At 39.2% G+C, this 14951-nt stretch overlaps 1 protein-coding gene across 1 annotated transcript in view; it reads right to left on the minus strand.

Annotated features, from left to right (window-relative positions):
• Nucleotides 1–8658: 8658 nt before the first annotated feature.
• RNF145 (ring finger protein 145) overlaps nucleotides 8659–14951 on the minus strand; it is a 111567-nt gene continuing 105274 nt past the window's right edge. Inside the window, 3 exon segments of the mRNA XM_002806589.7 lie at nucleotides 8659–10275; nucleotides 12483–12839; nucleotides 13825–13972. Of these exon segments, the coding sequence (XP_002806635.4) occupies nucleotides 9910–10275; nucleotides 12483–12839; nucleotides 13825–13972 (871 nt within the window). The 3' untranslated portion in view covers nucleotides 8659–9909.

Genomic DNA, 14951 nt, shown 5'->3' on the forward strand with positions numbered 1-14951 from the left:
TTTTTGGCATGGAGTTTTGCTCTTGTTGCCCAGGCTGGGGTGCAATGGCACGATCTCGGCTCCCTGCAACTTCTGCTTCCTGGATTCAAGAGATTCTTCTCCCTCAGCCTCCCGAGTAGCTGGGATTACAGGTGCCCACCACTACACTCAACTAATTTTTTGTATTTTTAGTAGACATGGGGTTTCACCATGTTGGCCAGGTCGGTCTTGAACTCTCGACCTCAGGTGATCCATCCGCCTCGGCCTCTCAAAGTGCTGGGATACCTCATTTTCCTTATCCAGTCCTCCACTGATGGAGACACTCAGGTTGATTCCATATCTTTGCTATTGTGCATAGTGTTGCAATAAGCATATTAGTGCAAATATCTTTTATAATTGTTTCTTTCCCTTTTGTGTATACCCAGTAGCAGGATTGCGGGATCAAACGGTAGTCCTATTTTTGGTTCTTTGAGAAATCACACTGTTTTCCACAAAGGTTGTACTAATAGACATTCTCACCAACTGTCTATAAGCATTCACTTTCCTTTGCATCCTGGCCCACATCTGTTGGTTTTAGACCAATAATCGCTAGTCTGTCTGACTGTTGTAAGATAATATTTCATTGTGATTTGCTTTGTGAAAACGCAATCACACCCTTTACTTAAGCAGGCTTGTCATTAAAAAGGAAACACTTTTTGTAGAATAGCTCTTAATTCAGGTTTGTCTATTTCCTCATGATTAGATTATTCTTAACAAGAATATCTTGTAGGTAAAGGGGTGTCTTCCTTAGTGCATTGTGTCAAGGGGAACATGATGAGGGGTGGGTCTGTCATTGGCGATGCTAACTTCAGTCACTTGGTTACCATGTTATCTACCAGATTTATCTCCTGTAGAGTTACTGTTCTTCCCATTCTTAATAATAAATGATTTGAGGGACCATATTATGAGGCCATATAAGCAACTGTTTCCTTTTCAAACTTTCATCCACTAGTTTTAGCATCCATGGATAATTCTTGCCTAAATCAATTACTACTATAATGGTTATGAAATGATAATTTTCTAATTCTGTCATTCCTTTATCTATTTTATTAGTTAGCATTTTACTGAGAGGCTTTCCTGTTTTGCTTATGCATGCTTGTATTTATTTATTAGAATTAACTCATGAATGGTTACATAATCTACAATCTATGGATTAGAATTCATGAGCCAATTCATGAATAGATTATGTAGCAGATATTATATTCATATTAGATATAGAGTACAGTAGATTCTATCTAAGTCTATAATCTATTGCTATTGTTATGTATTTAAAAATATAAATGTGGAACATCGCACACCAGGGCCTGTTGGGGGGTAGGGGACTAGGGGAAGGAAAGCATTAGGAGAAATACCCAATACAGAAGACAGGTTGATGGGTGCAGCAAACCACCATGGCACATGTATACCTATGTAACAAACCTGCACATTCCCAGTACTTAAAGTATAATAAATAAATAAACAAAAATATAAATGTTATGGAAGTCAAAATAGCATAAAGAATTGTTCCAGATTAAGGAGTACAAAGAGATATGACAACTCAAAACAGTGCGTAATCCTGGGCTCGCTTCTGCAGGGGACCTCCGTGGAGGCACTGCAAACAACTAGGAAGGACATTATTGGGATAAAGAGTGAAAGCTTGACAATTCTGTGGCGTAGATACTGGGGATTAAATAATAATACTGTATCTGTGTTAAATTTTTTGGTTTTTATCATTTTACTGTGGTTATGTAAGAAAATGTCTTGCCTTAGGAAATATACACTGAGATATTTAGGGTTAAAGAGGCATTATGTCTGTGGCTTATTCTCAAGTGGTTCAAAATAATGTGTGAGTGTGTGTGTGTATTATGAAGGATTGCTCATCAAATGTGGCAAAATGTTAACAATTGGTGAATCTGGGTGAAGAGTACATAAAAGTTTTAGCAACTTTTCTGTAAGTTTGAAGTTAAATCAAAATGAAAGTGACCCAAAAAAAAGGTAAAATAAGATTTTAAAGAATTTTAAATTGAATTTTTAAAAAATAGCAAAATAAAAAAAATAATAAAAATAAAAAAAGAGCAAAATAAACAAGTAAACTTGCACCTAGAAGCTTGAGAATGTCAAAGTCTTGTAAAGTTTCTTTCCCCTGCTGCAGACAGTTTGAGATAAAGCCCTGTTCTTTTCATTAGGGAATTACCTTGCTAGTCAGGGAAATCTATTATAAATTGCTAGTTTCAATTCCCTAAATGCCTGGAAAATTCCCCAAAGGCACACACTTTCATAAAAGCTCGCACATTTAATGTCAGCACATACAGAAAACTGGCTATCCGGGTTGGGTCCTAGCGTTGGACCCAACCCACCAACCAGCTATATTCGGACTAGAGGAATCTGGCAATAAACAAACAAGCAAAAATCGCTCTGAAACATAATTTTCCTCATCTTAAAAGGAAAAGAAACTGGAATGCTGACGAGGATGCAGTTGAGAGAGTGAGTCACTGGATCTGGGGGGAAATTTGATGCAAAAGGGAGTGAATTAGTCACCAGCAAAACGCCAATTGACAGATAATGTGTGTGTGTACCCTTAGGTTGTTCTCCATAATAAGCCTGCTGTCTGTATTTAATAGGCACATTGCTACCTATGCCTTGAAAATAAAGGAAACGGAACAGAACTCGGTACCAGGTGTGAACTGAGGGACACAGCACCCTCCCATACATGATATTCAGGGTGGTTTGGGGCTAGTGTTCCTCAGGTTACATGGCTATGAGGCAGAGCCTCTTCCCTGTCCTCTGGGAGCTGCCCTGTCAAGCTCCACCTCACTCCACCAAGTCTCTGTTTGTGTTCCTTGCTTTCTCTTTTAGGAAGCAAATATTGTGTAGAGAAGAAAAGCAACAACAACAAATATCTGGGCTGGGTGCTATGCCTCAAGCCTGTAATCCCAGCACTTTGGGAGGCCAAGACAGGAGGATCACTTGAGGTCAGGAGTTTGAGACAAGCCTGAATAGTATGGTGAAATCCCATCTCTACTAAAAATACAAAAATTAGCCAGGCATGGTGGTGTGTGCTTATAATCCCAGCTACTCAGGAGGCTGAGGTAGGAGAATCACTTGAACCCAGGAGGCGGAGGTTACAGTGGGCAAAGATCAGGCCACTGCACTCCAGCCAGGGTGACAGAGTGAAAGTCCTTCTTTATATATACATACACACACACATACATACATACATACATATATACACACATACACACACACACACACACACACATATATATATCTTAGGCTTTGGAGTTACATAGCTGTGTGTTGGAATCACAGATCACAGTTCTGAAACTTACTAGTTGTGTGATCTGTGGGGGTAATGTATTTAACCATGCAAATTTAAATTTCCTTGCCTGTAGGATGAGGGCTATTTTGAACAAATAATCTAGACCTGGCACTTGTAAGTGATGCCTGTGCTCTAGGCCCTGGCCGAAGCATTGTGGATAATGGAGAATGCCTAGTCCCTGGGCATCCTCCTCTCTTACCTGGACTGCCACAGCCTCTTAACCAGTCTCTGGCATCCACTCTTGTCCTTCTTGTCTATTGTCCACCCAATAGCAGCATGAGTTTACTGAAAGGCAAATCTTCAGTACAAAGTCCAAACTTCTTAAAGTGGTGCACCAGCCCCCCCATGACCTCATGGTTGTGAGTATGTGTCCAGCCTCCTCTCATAACATCCCCTCTCCACCTTCTTTCCTTAGTCCCCTCCACCCTCTAAGCTCTAGTACTGTCCAATGGACTTTTCTGCAATGATGGACATGTTCTCTATCTGTACAAAGTCCAATATGGTCATCACTAGTCACATGTGGCCACTGAGCATGTTAAATGTGGCTAATGTGACTGAGGGACTAAATTTTTCAGTTTTAATTTTTGAAAAAAAATTTAACTCAAATGTAAAAAGCCCTATGAGTAGTGGCTGCCATAGTGGACAGAGCAGACACAGAAAACTTCTTCAGATCTCCAGCCATGGAGAGATAAGTTCTCCCTATGTTGCCCAGGCTGATCTCAATCTTCTGGGCTCAAGGAATTTTCCCTTCTCAGCCTCCCAAAGGGCTGGGATTACAGGTGTCAGCCACCCACCTGAGCATATTGATTTATCAGGTATTATTTGTTCAAGCTATATTTGTTTCTTTTCTTCTTAAATGTAGAAAACACTACAAAAAACCTAAAGCCATAACAAAAGATAAACGGCAACGGCATGGAGGCAGGCTGTAAGACTGTGAGATACAGGTTGAGGGTCTAAAATGGTATAAGTTAGCTCAGCTAATGGGCTTCCTTCCTCTGTGAACATACTTTCTAACATACATGGCTTTCCAGTACTAGCCCCCACCAGCACTAGCACCAAAAACACGCAGAGGCAGCCGTCTCGCAGATTTATTCGTTTGAGTTGACAATATAGCTCATGATAACAAAAATAAATATAATGGCCCCCTTAAAATTTTGTCTTTCTTTTTAGGGGTAGAGGAGGCATTTCAAGGTAATTTGGAGAAGACTAGTGACTTTGGAAAAGATTTATTAATCAACTAGAGAAAAAAATGGGAATGTACAATGTTTCTGTCTAACTATCCCTCATATGTGCCTCTTAGGAAGATTTAATACTTACCTTGGGAAGGAAGACGTTTTATATTTTAAAATTCTCTACACCAAGGCTTGACTCCCCAGTTTTAAACACGGCCCATCTGTTCCTGCAAATAGTGTGATTACACCGGTCAGCACGGATTTGTGGCTGTAATATGCAGAAGGTGTTTTTACATTAAATGGCACAAGGGTATTTTATAGACAACAGCTTCCAACTCCAAATCTTGAAGGGCTGTGGCTTGCCACATAGTAAGATTTATTCTACACCCCATACTTTTACTGCTTGTTTTCTCTTTTTACATAATTTTCCAGAAATTTGATCTCAAATTGATAATTTTAAATATTATACCACAAATTGTTGCAGATCTTCACCAACGCTCCTCTATAACATCTTTAAAGTCAATATAAGTTTATTGACTACAACAAAATAGACATGGGTGTTTTGAATCTTTTCTGAGGTGAGAAGGGTTAACAGAAAGAGCATTGGAGTGGATTCAGGAGACCTGGCACACTTCCTGGCTTTGCCATCAATTGTGTGGCCTTGGGCACACTGATAGTTGGGTCTCTTGTAAAGTAGGAGCCCTGATCTAGGTCTCTGAAGGCTGGTTTGCTTCCAAAATTCTATGATTCTTTAATGCTATATGCTTGGGGAAAGGGGAGGTGGAGGGGGTGCTAACAGCATTTTACCTTTAAATAGCTTGAGACACTACTGGGTGGTCAACCAACCAAAAAGGTTGGTAGATGAGGCCAGATCGCACATGCGCACCTGCATCATGTGTTGGCCAGGCTTTGCTGTTTCACTGCAGAAACCCCGTCAGTTGTAATGTTTGCCGAAATCCTTAACCACCAATGTTTCCCAAAGGCAAACCTCACGTGTATTTCTTCTCTAAGAATCTTCTTCCATAAAAACAGCAGATCCAAGAACAAGAAGCCCCCTCTCACTGAAATAGTAGGAATATTTACTCTAAATGAAAGGTACTCACTTTTCCATTAGTATCAGAATCACCTGAAAACTTGGAAAAAATATAAGAAACAGGCTTCATTCCAAACCTACCCAGTTGGAATCTATGGCACTGAGTCTAGCCATCGTATTCTCAAGCTTCTCAACCTGCTTCCAACACCCATCAAAGGCTGAGAAAACACTGGTCATGGAACAACTTGGTGATATCAAAGAGCAAAATTCCAGCATAGATCCAAATTGAAAATATCTTCAAATAAAGCACCTGCTTATTGATTTTTAACTGCACTACTGCCGTTAAAGAAAAACAAACAGGTTCTACACTTCCATAAATGAACATCTAGCTTATATACTTTGCTTCTGGTTTCTTGTTTTTCACTTTAATCAGTACAGAATATCTGCACTATACATACTCACATAGGATTTGACTGTGATTAAATGAGATGTTGAACTTGCCCAGTGTTCACCTACAGCATCTTCTAAGCAAACATAAGAGGCTGATGACTGCAATCTAATTTAATCGAGCAAGCTGTGGTGGAGAGGAGGACAGGGGTGAATCAGAAACTCAACCCACCCAACTTATGCCAACTGTTACCAAGCGAGAATGAGGGGCCTATACAGCCAGCACTTCCAATTTTTCACAAGAAGATAGAAACTGAGTTTGTCATACACAGTCTTGCAATTTTTAGATGGTTGGCAACTATTTCAAATATTTTTTAAAATATCATTCAAAAATGTACCATTGAGGCTGGACGTGGCTCACACCTGTAATCCCAGCACTTCGGGAGGCAGAGGCGGGTAGATCACTTGAGGCCAGGAGTTAGAGACCAGTCTGGCCAACCTGGTGAAATCCTGTCTCTGCTAAAAATGCAAAAATTAGCCAGAAGTGGTGGTGTGCCAGCCACTCAGGAGGCTGAGGCAGGAATATCACTTGAACCTGAGGAGCAGAGGTTGCAGTGAGCCGAGATTGCGCCACTGCACTCCAGCCTGGGTGACAGAGCGAGACTCCATCTAAAAAAAAGTAAATAAAATAAATGTATCATTGAGGTCAAATAACAAAACAAAGCAAAATTTATCAGCCCAGATTTCCCCAGAAGGCCCCAAATTTGTCATTTCTGCTCTAGAAACTGAGTTCAGGATCTGATCAGTTAAGACGATCAAAACCCACTCACAGAAATGACTTCGTTTAGTTGCCATGCAATATTATGCTCTCTGCCTCCAGAAAGAATTCTCTGCCATTTTTAAACTACAGGGTTGATATGAGGAGCCACTTGCTAAGTTCATTTGTTCACTCAGTATTTAGAGTGCTCCTGCCCTATGCCAGACACTAAAAATACAGTGGCGAACCAAATCTTAGCTAAGTTTAATATGTAGCACAGCACATGAAAAATATATGAAGCAGCTGTCTCTAGTTTAAAACTGTTAAAAAATATGAAGCTCATTACTCAGTAAGTGGTGAGGATTAAAAATACAGATGGGCAAAATCTGAAACCAGAATGATACCTCAGTGATTTTTTTTTCAGATAAGGCTGATGTGCAGAAAAACAAAGGCTAAAAAAGATCATAAAGAACTGAAAATTATAATCCAGGGCTCCTGCCCTTAGTGCAAGCCCCTTTTATCCCTTCCGTGCTGCCCCTTTCCCTAAATCCAAGAGGACTGATAAAGGATTGTCACAGTACTACCTTTGATGGCAAAGTTCATAAGGTGACAATCCTTATTACAAAGTTTTTAAGGAAATACTAATGAGTGAAAACAGGTATGCACTGTCTGAAAACACTGGAAACCATGAAGTAGACAAGGAAAGTGACCTAAAAAGGACTCATAAGAAAACTGATGATTCTCTCAATTTGATCATGCATAATACAAGAGGAACTGAATCTAATTTTCTCATTTTCTCTTCAGTAGAACCAGGTGGTTAAACTTTGTCTTCTTCCTAAAATTCTGCAGTGAGTTGGAAGCTATTACAAAATGACTAGATTTTGAATGTGGATGGCATTATACATGCTACTGTCCAGCCAGTACATAAGGGCAAGGAACAAACTAAGTCAGAGGTTCTCGACTGGTAGATTTGGAACCATTCACAGGTATGCTCCCAAATTTTGAATAACCTGTAAAATGAAGTCTTGCCCATCAGAGTGCTGGTCACCGATATGCTCTTTCTAGGACACAGAAAACAGCTTCTGTGCTGTTGTGGCTGGTGGGGCCATACCAGTAGTTCTGGCCAAGGGAGTGAGTAGAAGTGGCATGTCCATTCCAGGGAGGAGCATGTAATTGCTGGTGTACAGCTTTGCAGTCTTCCCTTTGGCATGACCACCCAGAAAGTTCAATAGTGGCTATGCCACCAGCCTACTTCCCTGAGTCTGCACCAAATAGGGTATCCTTGTAATGTACATGCATGACGTAAACCTTTGTGGTTTTAGAACCACTACAATTTTGAGGTTTTCTGTTATAACCACATAATATATTCCTCCTGAAATACAGTTAGTGACATTTGTCCAAAAGGCTACTAACAGATTCATCTGATTTGGTATGTAGAGCTGGGGTCTATTAGCTATTAGGAAGTAAAAAGTGTATTATAATGAGAAAGCGATTCCGAACAACCCTACTTTAACTGAAATCTCAGTACTGTTAGGTCTTTGGATAGCAGCCTTCTCACCACTAGAGGGAGCTATCTGCTTTGCCTTCTGCCTAACACAGTCCACTAAAAAGATAAACTTGCAGCTACACCTGGGGAGAAATGAATTCTAGCCTAGATACTTTTTCTACCCTCAACAAGTCATACTGTGTTATACAGCGAGGCTAACTGGATAGAATCTCTGAAATGCTCAGGGACCCTAAGGTTCGGAAATGTATAATTTTTTAAAATAAAAACCTCCCCAAACACTTCTGATGCAGAGCTGGGTTTGCTGACACCGGGTATATAAGATTTCAAAGAAATGCTCCCTTTCAATTAAAGAGTTTCGCCGTCTACAGGGCATTTCTGATGAGGATCAACATGTAAGTCCAACTAAGTCGAAAACGTAACTTCCTAAGAACAGAATTTCAAAAAAAGCACTTTATAATGACAACAAACCACAGGAACAAAACATAATTATCTTCAAATTTAAATTTATTAAGACATTCAGCTATGTCTGTCAGTCTACATCCAAATTTGCTACTAAAAATAAAATAAAGTCACATCCCACATTAGGAATACTGAGGTCTGAAAAACACTTTTTGAGCCAAGCCTATTGTATAAATAAATGACTAGTTTCTTTTCATATCAAAATTCCCATAAAAAATTACATTCCCCCCTCCCCAGTTCTACCTGTAGCCATGATGTGTGTAAAAATTTAAATATGACACTTGTCAAAGAAAAGGTGCAAAGTCTATTAACAGCTTTAAAAGTGGCATTTGCAGAGTGTGATCATACAGTTATGTACTCATTCCCAAAGTGCAAATATTGCCATAATTTAACACTGTTTTGATTCAGCTGCAAGAATTAAACATTACACAGGATTGAAAAGTACACCCAGGGCCTCTATCAGTGCCCTAAAGCCCTTCCCACTTTGGTCTCCTTCACTAAAGTGGACTCCAAAGTGTTCATTAGAGTTTTAGTTTACTTCACACAGCCAGCGAAGTATACAACATATTAACAAAAGTTTCATATACATCAAAATATTGAAGACTCTGTCATAAAGTTCAAGAGTCTCAGATTACATGAATGCACCCACAAGGCCCAAGTGCCCACCCACCCCTTCCCTAAAGCACATACAAAGTATGAGCGTGCTTCAATCTTTGAATACAATCAATGCTTCTACATCTTTGATTTCATTTCAGTGCTATGCAAAACTCAATCATCACCTGACTAGTTCCAATTAACTGAGGAGAAAGGGGGCAGAGGAGAGGGCTGGTCACTATTCAGACTTGATGATGAGATTGATCTGTCCCATGGGAAGTGAAAATTCAGTTCCACTTCCGCCTCCTTTTTCCCATGCTGTCCTCACGCTCTTTATCCTCACTTCCTTAGTCCCTTCAACACTCAAATCTGATTTTACTTCTCTCTCACGCATATCAGGGGTAATTTCTGAAGTTGTTGAGGTTGAATTTTCTTCACAAACCTCTATAAAACATCAGCATAGAACATATATAAATACATTTTGATTAGCATACACTGCAAAATTTCTCCCACAATGTCAGGGGATGAAACCAGGTGGTCTCCACTGAGAGTATTTCCTGGATTAGATCCTTGGAATGTCAGTTTCCTGCCTGATCATCTCACTTTCATTCCTTAAATCCATGAATTTCATCTTGAGTTAACTTCTCCTCTAGAGTATCAAAGCATCTTCCTGCTTCTTTTCCTCTAGGGTGACTCAACAGGACGTGCTTCACCTTTTGCACTGTGAGGATATTCTTTGGGGTCAAAAGCCCCTTCCTGGTTATCTGGTCGTCTGGCGCTGTGCTCACTGTTGTCCCTAGAACCTTCCTGTATCCTGGTCCCTGGAGCATGCTCTTGGCCTGGGGGTTCAGTACCTTCCTGAAGCATGACGTTTTGCTCAGCCCCAGCATGAGGCTGTAGAACTGGCTCAGTTCCTAACCCTGGAAGCTGGGAGGAGTTTTTGAGGTGGCAATGGCACAGAGGGCAGGTCTCCTGGACATATAGCCATTTCTTAAGACAGCCTGCATGAAAAAAATGACTGCAAGGCGTGATCACAGCAGATTTCATGTCCTAAAAAAGGGAGAAAAAGATACCTTATAAATGTCTATTATCTAGAATCTTTGGTGCTATCCCCAAAGTTCTGGGTCTAATGTTTCTTTCCCACAACAGAAAATTTGTAACACAGATCTTAGAATAAAACTTACTTTATGTATCAGTAATAATCCTGTTGCCATCATAGACTCCCCCCTATACAAACAATATAAGAACCACTGGCTACATATTTTTTAAAAAGGAAGGAAAATTTTAAAATGAGGAAGAAACTACCTTTATAACTGGGTTTTGCCTTAGTATGAAATGCAAGTATTACACAATTGTTGCAGTATTATTACTGGGTCTCCAATAGTATATGACAAGAGCATAATTAGAACTTCAGAAAATCTGATGAAGACAGGACTTTTTCCACAGTTTTGCTTCAACACAGCTAAACAGATTAACTCCATGATGAAATCAGCAAGAAGACAAAAATCGGCCACATAATACCAGGGTATTGGCAAGGAAGTGGCAATCTCTCATTAGCGACAATGTATACACCCAGTTTCCAAGACTTGGTCTATATAAGCCAGTGTTTCTCAATTCACATCAGAACCACTTATTAACACATAGTCTTGGGCTACCCAAGACCTTCTGAAGTGGGATATGTGACGACGGGATTTCTAAAATCTATAGTTTAGTTTCAACAAGCCACCCATGTGACTTTTATACACTCACATTTGATAACCACTGGAATAAGGAGTGGTGTACTTTGCATTAATACTCCTTGCATAAAATATATATGAGGAGGGAAACCTGAAGACATGAAGTTAAAGTTATAAAGACATACACTTGGCGAATCAACCACTGATTTTGTTTAAAGTCCCTAAACAAGGAGGTGTGGATATCCCAGAAATTCCTTGCCAAGAACTGGTAACACCTGGGAGTCAACTTTTAAGCAGAAAGCCATCCAAGGAAGAGCAGCCAGCTAAAGCTAAGCAGTTCTACTCTCATTTTCTATGTAATATCAGCAGGTAGTTCCAGCACCTCAAAAAAAGTGATGTGACAACAGGAAATACAAACAGGACTCTTGAATCCCCAAGATGGAATATTCAGACATCAGCTGCTGAAGCGGAGGTGCTCCGACTGTTTTTGATGTGCTTTGTCCTGAGTACAATGAGGCTACCTAGCACAAAAGAGCTAGAGTTCACTTTAATAATAAACAGAACTAAGAGAATGACTACTTTGAAATGGGGCAGGAATCCTACATTAGTCTTCAGTCCCCTCAAATGCAAAAACCACCTGGAAAACACTGGTTAGCTAGGACCAAAAAGTATGTTCTAATCCCAGTAAAAAATTGGTAGCTGTATTTTACTATTAGAAAAAATTCCTATTTAAATATGCACAAATACATACATATCCTCCCTAAACTACAAAAGCAATCCTGAGGAATATCCCCTGTATATTACTGACTGTTCATAGTTTTATTCTACCAGTGCATACTCTTTGAGGGTGACTTTATAAATGGGACACAGTTTCTGCTATTGCCCATCATCTCTGTCCACATTTCCAGCAGTGCAGCCTCTCGCACCAGTGACTAATGATAAACTCTAGGTCTTTTTGTTGTTGTTTTATTTCCAAAATGATTTAAGTACTACCTTCAATTTGTAATAGAAGAAAATCATCAGGCTCTTTATGGTGCATGTGCCAAAAACTACAGGTAGGCCAGCTTCAATTGTGTATCAATTGGTGGCCTCTACCACATCCACCCACTCCCACAAAATGCTTGTACCCTCTGATTTAGCAACCCACAGGTGGGCACATATTCTCTCCACCTATGTTAGGTACATGAATATTTCTTCCCCACTCTGGGAATACTAGAGGGAAAAGGATCTTGGCACACCACTTTTCAGGAGCTGCAGACCCCTCATCGATAGTATATTTGATAGTCCGTGTTGAGTGTGTATTCAGGAGTAAATATAAAATGCACCTGACCTGTTTTTCCTTTATTTATGGGTGAGCAATAATGTTGAAAACAACAATACATTAGAACCCAACGGACTAAATTTAAAGCTCAATTTAGAAATAAAATGGAAATATTTTATCAGGTCTTTAATTTCTGAGGCCCATTTTTTTTTAAGCCAGAAGATAATTTTGCCTACAAATTTAAGTTGAATTTGGTTAATGGTTACAGTCCCAAGGGATCTGTATGACCCACCCACATGGATTCTTACTGAAGGACTTACCTGATAACAGATGGCACAAATATCATTGTGTTTCTCAAGCTGCTCTTTCGTAGCAATGGGTAATGATTTAATCTTATTCACAGCATCCCTGCGGAGAAGAAAGCTCTTCCACCCCAGCTGGGCCCGCAGCCACACATTATAGTAGGAATGAATGAAGATGATCATGGAGCCCATCACTGTCCATTCTCCAAAGATGGTCTCTGAGACACCATAAGCCACCACACAGAGGGCCACAAGAAACTCCAACAGGCGGTAAGTGCCATTCACATAGTAGATGACATCATCCATGTTTTCCACTGGCTCTTTTCTGAATTCCTCAACCATAAATAAGACATAAATAAAAAGTGTTCCCAGAACCTGAAAAAAAAATGTATGTATCTTAAAGAATATGATCACTAAGAAACTTTTTTCATAGGTTTTAAACAAGAACACATTCCTGGTGTTTTTAGGATGCAATATTTGAAATCTACAGAAGAGTATCCAAGGGGAAAAAATTTTTAATAAACAAAAAAATCAACTCTGAAAAGAAGACACCAGTGTAATTAAAATGTGGGTGATCTTAGTAATCCAGGCATTAGACAACAAAAAGCTACACCTTCAGACATGACTTTCCTAAAATGATTCTGATGAGTAATTTTTCTGATTCACCCTTTTCCCTTATTCCTTAGGTCACCAAATGCACCAACTCCATCTTAATTTTCCTCATACCACAGTCATGCCTGCCCCACGACTCTCAAACAACTTTTACTTCTACAGAAAAAAAAATGAATAAATCTTCACTGCCAGTGTTACATTTTCTTTTACTCCTTAACTTAGGTAGCAAACATCTTCCTTTAAGTTACAATAAGCTTATTTCTAGGGCAGTATTTTGTGTGTGTATGTCTACAAAACATGTATCATGTCTGCATGTGTGTAATACACACACATTATATACACACACACACACACACACACACATCATGAAACTATTGGTATTTTTAGTGGCATTTAATTTTAAAAAACACTCCAAATAACCTCTGAAAACTTTTAATATTTTAGTTACTTATAAATTTAAGATTTATATGATATCTCTGTATCATAGTATTTTGAAAAAGATAAATTGAAAGGCTTAATTACCTTCATATAAAATACAGTGACATCAACAGGTCTAGATAGTATTTTAATAACCTGCCATCTAACTCCTGTGCTCAAATAAATGTAATGTGTTCTGGTAAGGAGAGAAAGAAGTTAGGACTTAAACAGTCCACTTATAATCATTCATCTTGAAAAAGTTTAGTTTCTTTTCTGGGAGGAAAAGTAACAAAATCAGTTATTATACAGAGTTAATTAATGATAGGCTTACCTGAAGAGAGGTAAGAATGCTGCTGGAAATAATGATAAGAAGCCAAAAATCCATGTGGAAAAACTGGCAAATCATATAAGCCATATAAGCAGGGAATACCAATAAAAATAAACAAAGGCTTACAGCCCGGAAGTGTTTCCACAAGCTCCTGGAGAAAGACAAAATTATTCTTTTTAAGTGCCTGCCACCTAGTAACCACTTCAACAGCAGCTAACACCTCTGGTGCCATGACTAGATTTCACAAATTCCTCAGTGAGCACCTTCTCCATGCCACTCACTGCAGTAGAGGTCAGGGCAAGTCATGTAGTCTTGGCATGTCAAAGCCACTACACTCAAGTCAACTGCAAAGGACCACTGATTTTCTTTTGTTTCTCAACAGTTTGCTTTCAACTGCTACTCCTAGCAACTTCAAATTATTTCAGGCTTTTGTAGCTTTAAACTTTAACAATTTCAATAGTAATTTTTCCTAGTTACGACAGGAAGGGAATATTATAATAATTTGCAGTCTTTTTCAAATCTATGACATCCTCTCCCCACCCACTCCACTCTGTAATGACAATCTTTGTTACAATGAGTACAGTGTCACTAATAGAGTGACTTTCCTATTAATATACTCATCCTCACATCTGTTGTGGTCAGGGTAAGTGGGAGACGTGACTAAGAGCAACTGTACTGTAAGATCTACTAGCTGGTCTTCCTTCCTCCTCCAGTCCTGATCTATCCAGGCCACTGCCAGCCAGATTAATCTTCCTAAAGCTCTACTATCATAATATTTTCAACACTGTCTCTAAATTTTTTAGTGTAACATGTGAGGTCCTCCACTCCCAATTTTTCCATTGAAACTTGTCAAGTATGCTCCTCATACAGCAAATTGGTTAACTAACTGTCCTCCCAGCAAGACACAAGCACTCTTACATCCCACTAGAAATTCCTCCATCATGCTCTTTATTTCTCTAAACACTTTAGGCTAGTTCAAGCTAAACAAATATATTTGGCTTTCAACTGAAATAGTTTAAAACTTGTAGCTACAAAAAAAAAATAAGCTGTTTTAATTAAATATCAATATCTGTGACATGTTCTCAAATCCAGGTAAAGCATCTCAAAGAGACACAAATAACATAAATCAT

The sequence above is a fragment of the Callithrix jacchus genome, chromosome 2, assembly GCF_049354715.1.
Source record: "Callithrix jacchus isolate 240 chromosome 2, calJac240_pri, whole genome shotgun sequence".
NCBI lineage: Eukaryota > Metazoa > Chordata > Mammalia > Primates > Cebidae > Callithrix > Callithrix jacchus.